At 46.1% G+C, this 7,559-nt stretch overlaps 1 protein-coding gene across 1 annotated transcript; it reads left to right on the forward strand.

Annotated features, from left to right (window-relative positions):
* The first annotated feature begins 886 nt into the window (after nucleotides 1-886).
* On the forward strand, nucleotides 887-4,832 carry LOC138906998 (uncharacterized). The gene is made up of 5 exons (XM_070196820.1): nucleotides 887-1,087; nucleotides 1,160-1,330; nucleotides 1,578-1,703; nucleotides 4,437-4,604; nucleotides 4,686-4,832. The coding sequence occupies exons 1-5, from the start codon at nucleotides 887-889 to the stop codon at nucleotides 4,830-4,832; spliced, it is 813 nt and encodes a 270-aa protein (XP_070052921.1).
* The last annotated feature ends 2,727 nt before the right edge of the window (nucleotides 4,833-7,559 follow it).

The raw sequence follows: 7,559 nt of genomic DNA on the forward strand, positions 1-7,559 counted from the left end.
CCTTCTCTATGGCGTATAGTAACCTTACTTCGCTTTTTCTCCAACAAGGCCGGGGGGCTGGATTTTACCCTAAATCACCTCATACGATTGTATCGGCCTCAAATCTTTCGAGGACTAATCAGGCTTCATCGTCGGGCATCTAAAGCTTTGATGTCGAGCATCAACGAATACAAGGATCGGGGTTGGATGGGCCGTTATATTCGGGTGAGGACCCGTGACCTCATTCCGGAAAAGAAGATGTCATTCCCCGAGGAAAGGAATTTGGACCGTAAGTGGTTTTCATAAGGCGTTGCTTTTCAAATCTTTCTCCGATTCTATCTGATATCTTTCTCCGATATACAACTGCCCATTGGATGCCACAAGCGGTACCCGGCCTCGTGGATTGGGTTCGGAAGTTAGGCTCGACTTCCTCCTATGCCGAACGCGCTTGGCGTGATTTGGCAAAATGTAGATGGGAGGCCAAGAATCACGGTAAGGATCACTTCTCGTGTTCTTCGAAATGTTTTTTATGCTACATTTGTTACCGATTTCCTTTCATGCAAGTGTAACCAAGGATGCCGTTTTGAGGCCTTCGAGTGGTGAGGAAGCAACCAAGTCCCCGGTCCCGGAACCGGGGAAAGCTAAGAAGCGAAAAGCCGTCTCTCGGTCAGAGGACCCCAAGACCAAAACTCGAAGGGTGAGGAGGAAGGCAATCGCTCTTTCGATGGACTCGGTCCAACGACTGAGAGAAGAAGAAGAAGAAGATGATGCCTCGGCTTTGGTGATCCGATCTGCGAAAGCTATCGAGGTCGCCAGACCTTCTGAGCCGATGACGGCTATACCGGTCGGGGTCAGTTCCGGTACCCTGAGTCTCGATCACAGCGTCCCGAGCGATTCCCTTGGGACTATGATAGTGGGTCATTTGCCTTCTCTTCCGACCTTTTCTGAGGAGGCGTTAAAGGAAGCTAGAGAATTGAAGACCCCCGATATGGGTGGAGGCTCTAGTGTAGGGGACCCTTTTTGGGATTGCTTTACTGGAGTCGATGAAGCCTCCGAGATTAGTGACGCTTCTCTTCTCCTAGAAGAGGCCCAACGTTTCATTTCTCGGGTAATGATTTTACTGTGCTTGGTTTCTTCGTTCTTTTCTAAACTTGACTTGTGTTTTTTCCCTACTGTACAGGCCATTAGCAGGTTTCGAGTCGACCTCAGCCAACGTGAGGTCGAGCTTCAGAAGGTCTCGGGGGAGAGAGATGCTTTACGACTTCTTTGCAGCCAAAAGAACGAGGCTATAAAGGACCTCCAAGCAGATTTGGCTAAGGCTTGGGAAGAAGAGGCCGAACTAGATAAACAGGTGAGCCTCGCTCTGTTAGAGTGTAGGTTTGACCCAACTGTGGAAGCTAACCCTTCGTTATCTCAACTGTAGCAAAAAGGTTGAAAATATCGGGTTGCTTCGGGAAGAAATCGATCAAATCAAGGCCGAATGTAACCGGTGGAAGGAGACTATCGACCGCCTGGCTGCAGAAAAAGAAACCATCTTGGCCAAATTATTATGGGCCGATGTTCAGCTTCGAAGCGTCAAGCAAAAGGGTTCGGCTCAGGCCAAGAGGATCGAGGAGCTTGAAACATGGCTTGCTGAGGCTAAGGCGGAGGTTGAGTCATCGATAGTCATGGCAGACAAGTCCATTGCCGTGTATTGTGCTAATGCTGAGGCTGCTCAAATGGAGGTAAGAGAGGCAGCGGATACTGCCGACACTCGAGCACATTGGGTTACCGAACTTGCTAAGTGTCAGTCTCGGAGGGAGACCCTCGAGGAGATACACGCTCGAGGTTTCGACCTTGCTGAAGAGATAAAAAGGGCTAAAGAGCTCGAAGCTGAAGCCTTGGCTTCTGATGGCGATGATGATGATGATGATGATGAAGGTAGCAAGAGTGGGTCCGAATATGGGGGAGAGCCCGGTGGAGAAGAGACCGCTCTCGATGATAACCCAGAAGCTTAGCCCTTAGCTTCTTCAATGTTGCATTCATTTATGTAAACCACCCTTGTATATCTATACAAATATCCTTTTCTTTTACTGCCTTGCTTCGTGAAGATTTCATTCATGCCTTGCGGATGTTTTTATGAGGAATTAGGTGATTTCATCGAATTCGGCCTTCGTAGCCTTTATGGCTGAGTGAGTGTTCGCTCGAGCTTGAAATAAAAGCAGCCCACAGGCTTAGTGGTCGAGTGGGCGCTTGCCCGAACTCAAAAAATAAAAGTAGCCCACAGGTTTAGTAGTCGAGTGAACGTTTGAACTCGAAGCAAGATAGCCTTTAGGCTTTGATAATTGAGTGAGTGATTGTTTCGAACACGAACTCAAAGTATATTAACCCGTAGACTTTTACAATCAAGTGAGTGATTGCTCGGACTCAAAGTAAAAAAAAATAACCCTTAGGTTTTGATAATTGAGTGAGTGATTGCTCGAACTTGAAGTAAGATAACTCTTAGGTTTTAATAATTGAGTGAGTGATTGTTTCGAACTCGAGCTCAGAATATCTTAGCCCGTAGGCTTTTTATGACCGAGTGAGTGATTGCTTCGAACTCGAAGTAAGATAGACCTTAGGCTTTTAATAATTGAGCGAGTGATTGTTTCGAACTCGAACTCAGAATATCTTAGCCGGTAGACTTTTTATGACCGAGTGAGTGATTGCTCAGACTCGAAGTAAAAATAACCCTTAGGTTTTGATAATTGAGTGAGTGATTGCTCGAACTCGAAGTAAGATAACCCTTAGGTTTTAATAATTGAGTGAGTGATTGTTTTGAACTCAAACTCAGAATATCTTAGCCCGTAGGCTTTTTATGACCGAGTGAGTGATTGCTTCGAACTCGAAGTAAGATAGACCTTAGGCTTTTAATAATTGAGCGAGTGATTGTTTCGAACTCAAACTCAGAAATATCTTAGCCGGTAGGATTTTTATGACCGAGTGAGTGATTGCTCGGACTCGAAGTAAAAATAACCCTTAGGTTTTGATAATTAAGTGAGTGATTGCTCGAACTCGAAGTAAGATAACCCTTAGATTTTAATAATTGAGTGAGTGATTGTTTCGAACTCGAACTCAGAATATCTTAGCCCGTAGGCTTTTTATGACCGAGTGAGTGATTGCTTCGAACTCGAAGTAAGATAGCCCTTAGGCTTTTAATAATTGAGCGAGTGATTGTTTCGAACTCGAACTCAGAATATCTTAGCCCGTAGGTTTTTTATGACCGAGTGAGTGATTGCTCGAACTCGAAGTAAGATAGCCCTTTGGCTTTTAATAATTGAGCGAGTGATTGTTTCGAACTCGAACTCTAAATATCTTAGCCGGTAGGCTTTTTATGACCGAGTGAGTGATTGCTCAGACTCGAAATGTTTTTTATGCTCCATTTGTTACCGATTTCCTTTCATGCAAGTGTAACCAAGGATGCCGTTTTGAGGCCTTCGAGTGGTGAGGAAGCAACCAAGTCCCCGGTCCCGGAACCGGGGAAATCTAAGAAGCGAAAAGCCGTCTCTCGGTCAGAGGACCCCAAGACCAAAACTCGAAGGGTGAGGAGGAAGGCAATCGCTCTTTCGATGGACTCGGTCCAACGACTGAGAGAAGAAGAAGAAGATGATGCCTCGGCTTTGGTGATCCGATCTGCGAAAGCTATCGAGGTCGCCAGACCTTCTGAGCCGAAGACGACTATACCGGTCGGGGTCAGTTCCGGTACCCCGAGTCTCGATCACAGCATCCCGAGCGATTCCCTTGGGACTATGACAGTGGGTCATTTGCCTTCTCTTCCGACCTTTTCTGAGGAGGCGTTAAAGGAAGCTAGAGAATTGAAGACCCCCGATATGGGTGGAGGCTCTAGTGTAGGGGACCCTTTTCGGGATTGCTTTACTGGAGTCGATGAAGCCTCCGAGATTAGTGACGCTTCTCTTCTCCTAGAAGAGGCCCAACGTTTCATTTCTCGGGTAATGATTTTACTGTGCTTGGTTTCTTCGTTCTTTTCTAAACTTGACTTGTGTTTTTTCCCTACTGTGCAGGCCATTAGCAGGTTTCGAGTCGACCTCAGCCAACATGAGGTCGAGCTTCAGAAGGTCTCGGGGGAGAGAGATGCTCTACGGCTTCTTTGCAGCCAAAAGAACGAGGCTATAAAGGACCTCCAAGCAGATTTGGCTAAGGCTCGGGAAGAAGAGGCCGAACTAGATAAACAGGTGAGCCTCGCTCTGTTAGAGTGTAGGTTTGACCCAACTGTGGAAGCTAACCCTTCGTTAACTCAACTGTAGCAAAAGGTTGAAAAGATCGGGTTGCTTCGGGAAGAAATCAATCAAATCAAGGCCGAATGTAACCGGTGGAAGGAGACTATCGACCGCCTGGCTACAGAAAAAGAAACCATCTTGGCCAAATTATTATGGGCCGATGTTCAGCTTCGAAGCATCAAGCAAAAGGGTTCGGCTTAGGCCAAGAGGATCGAGGAGCTTGAAACACGGCTTGCTGAGGCCAAGGCAGAGGTTGAGTCGTCGATAGTCATGGCAGACAAGTCCATTGTCGTGTATTGTGCTAATGCTGAGGCTGCTCAAATGGAGGCAAGAGAGGCGGCGGATATTGTCGACACTCGAGCACATTGGGTTACCGAACTTGCTAAGTGTCGGTCTCGGAGGGAGACCCTCGAGAAGATACACGCTCGAGGTTTCGACCTTGCTGAAGAGATAAAAAGGGTTAAAGAGCTCGAAGCTGAAGCCTTGGCTTCTGATGGCGATGATGATGATGATGATGAAGGTAGCAAGAGTGGGTCCGAATATGGGGGAGAGCCCGGTGGAGAAGAGATCGCTCTCAATGATAACCCAGAAGCTTAGCCCTTAGCTTCTTCTATGTTGTATTTATTTATGTAAACCACCCTTGTATATCTATACAAATATCCTTTTCTTTTACTGTCTTGCTTCGTGAAGATTTCATTCATGCCTTGCGGATGTTTTTATGAGGAATTAGGTGATTTCATCGAATTCGGCCTTCGTAGCCTTTATGGCTGAGTGAGTGTTCGCTCGAGCTTGAAATAAAAGCAGCCCACAGGCTTAGTGGTCGAGTGGGCGCTTGCCCGAACTCGAAAAATAAAAGTAGCCCACAGGTTTAGTAGTCGAGTGAACGTTTGAACTCGAAGCAAGATAGACTTTAGGCTTTGATAATTGAGTGAGTGATTGTTTCGAACTCGAACTCAAAGTATATTAACCCGTAGACTTTTACAATCAAGTGAGTGATTGCTCGGACTCAAAGTAAAAAAAATAACCCTTAGGTTTTGATAATTGAGTGAGTGATTGCTCGAACTTGAAGTAATATAACCCTTAGGTTTTAATAATTGAGTGAGTGATTGTTTCGAACTCGAGCTCAGAATATCTTAGCCCGTAGGCTTTTTATGACCGAGTGAGTGATTGCTTCGAACTCAAAGTAAGATAGACCTTAGGCTTTTAATAATTGAGCGAGTGATTGTTTCGAACTCGAACTCAGAATATCTTAGCCGGTAGGATTTTTATGACCGAGTGAGTGATTGCTCAGACTCGAAGTAAAAATAACCCTTAGGTTTTGATAATTGAGTGAGTGATTGCTCGAACTCGAAGTAAGATAACCCTTAGGTTTTAATAATTGAGTGAGGGATTGTTTTGAACTCAAACTCAGAATATCTTAGCCCGTAGGCTTTTTATGACCGAGTGAGTGATTGCTTCGAACACGAAGTAAGATAGACCTTAGGCTTTTAATAATTGAGCGAGTGATTGTTTCGAACTCAAACTCAGAATATCTTAGCCGGTAGGATTTTTATGACCGAGTGAGTGATTGCTCGGACTCGAAGTAAAAATAACCCTTAGGTTTTGATAATTAAGTGAGTGATTGCTCGAACTCGAAGTAAGATAACCCTTAGATTTTAATAATTGAGTGAGTGATTGTTTCAAACTCGAACTCAGAATATCTTAGCCCGTAGGCTTTTTATGACCGAGTGAGTGATTGCTTCGAACTCGAAGTAAGATAGCCCTTAGGCTTTTAATAATTGAGCGAGTGATTGTTTCGAACTCGAACTCAGAATATCTTAGCCCGTAGGTTTTTTATGACCGAGTGAGTGATTGCTTGAACTCGAAGTAAGATAGCCCTTTGGCTTTTAATAATTGAGCGAGTGATTGTTTCGAACTCGAACTCTAAATATCTTAGCCGGTAGGCTTTTTATGACCGAGTGAGTGATTGCTCAGACTCGAAATGTTTTTTATGCTCCATTTGTTACCGATTTCCTTTCATGCAAGTGTAACCAAGGATGCCGTTTTGAGGCCTTCGAGTGGTGAGGAAGCAACCAAGTCCCCGGTCCCGGAACCGGGGAAATCTAAGAAGCGAAAAGCCGTCTCTCGGTCAGAGGACCCCAAGACCAAAACTCGAAGGGTGAGGAGGAAGGCAATCGCTCTTTCGATGGACTCGGTCCAACGACTGAGAGAAGAAGAAGAAGATGATGCCTCGGCTTTGGTGATCCGATCTGCGAAAGCTATCGAGGTCGCCAGACCTTCTGAGCCGAAGACGACTATACCGGTCGGGGTCAGTTCCGGTACCCCGAGTCTCGATCACAGCATCCCGAGCGATTCCCTTGGGACTATGACAGTGGGTCATTTGCCTTCTCTTCCGACCTTTTCTGAGGAGGCGTTAAAGGAAGCTAGAGAATTGAAGACCCCCGATATGGGTGGAGGCTCTAGTGTAGGGGACCCTTTTCGGGATTGCTTTACTGGAGTCGATGAAGCCTCCGAGATTAGTGACGCTTCTCTTCTCCTAGAAGAGGCCCAACGTTTCATTTCTCGGGTAATGATTTTACTGTGCTTGGTTTCTTCGTTCTTTTCTAAACTTGACTTGTGTTTTTTCCCTACTGTGCAGGCCATTAGCAGGTTTCGAGTCGACCTCAGCCAACATGAGGTCGAGCTTCAGAAGGTCTCGGGGGAGAGAGATGCTCTACGGCTTCTTTGCAGCCAAAAGAACGAGGCTATAAAGGACCTCCAAGCAGATTTGGCTAAGGCTCGGGAAGAAGAGGCCGAACTAGATAAACAGGTGAGCCTCGCTCTGTTAGAGTGTAGGTTTGACCCAACTGTGGAAGCTAACCCTTCGTTATCTCAACTGTAGCAAAAGGTTGAAAAGATCGGGTTGCTTCGGGAAGAAATCGATCAAATCAAGGCCGAATGTAACCGATGGAAGGAGACTATCGACCGCCTGGCTACAGAAAAAGAAACCATCTTGGCCAAATTATTATGGGCCGATGTTCAGCTTCGAAGCGTCAAGCAAAAGGGTTCGGCTCAGGCCAAGAGGATCGAGGAGCTTGAAACACGGCTTGCTGAGGCCAAGGCAGAGGTTGAGTTGTCGATAGTCATGGCAGACAAGTCCATTGCCGTGTATTGTGCTAATGCTGAGGCTGCTCAAATGGAGGCAAGAGAGGCAGCGGATATTGTCGACACTCGAGCACATTGGGTTACCGAACTTGCTAAGTGTCGGTCTCGGAGGGAGACCCTCGAGAAGATACACGCTCGAGGTTTCGACCTTGCTGAAGAGATAAAAAGGGTTAAAGAGCT

The sequence above is a fragment of the Nicotiana tomentosiformis genome, chromosome 1, assembly GCF_000390325.3.
Source record: "Nicotiana tomentosiformis chromosome 1, ASM39032v3, whole genome shotgun sequence".
NCBI classification, from domain to species: Eukaryota; Viridiplantae; Streptophyta; class Magnoliopsida; order Solanales; family Solanaceae; genus Nicotiana; species Nicotiana tomentosiformis.

Excerpts from the sequence above, each read along its gene's own strand:
- LOC138906998 (XM_070196820.1), top strand. The coding sequence starts at position 887 with ATGATAGTGGGTCATTTGCCTTCTCTTCCGACCTTTTCTGAGGAGGCG. Across the intron at positions 1,088-1,159 it reads CCCAACGTTTCATTTCTCGG|GCCATTAGCAGGTTTCGAGT; the intron begins GTAATGATTTTA and ends CCTACTGTACAG. Across the intron at positions 4,605-4,685 it reads TCGACACTCGAGCACATTGG|ATAAAAAGGGTTAAAGAGCT; the intron begins GTTACCGAACTT and ends CTTGCTGAAGAG.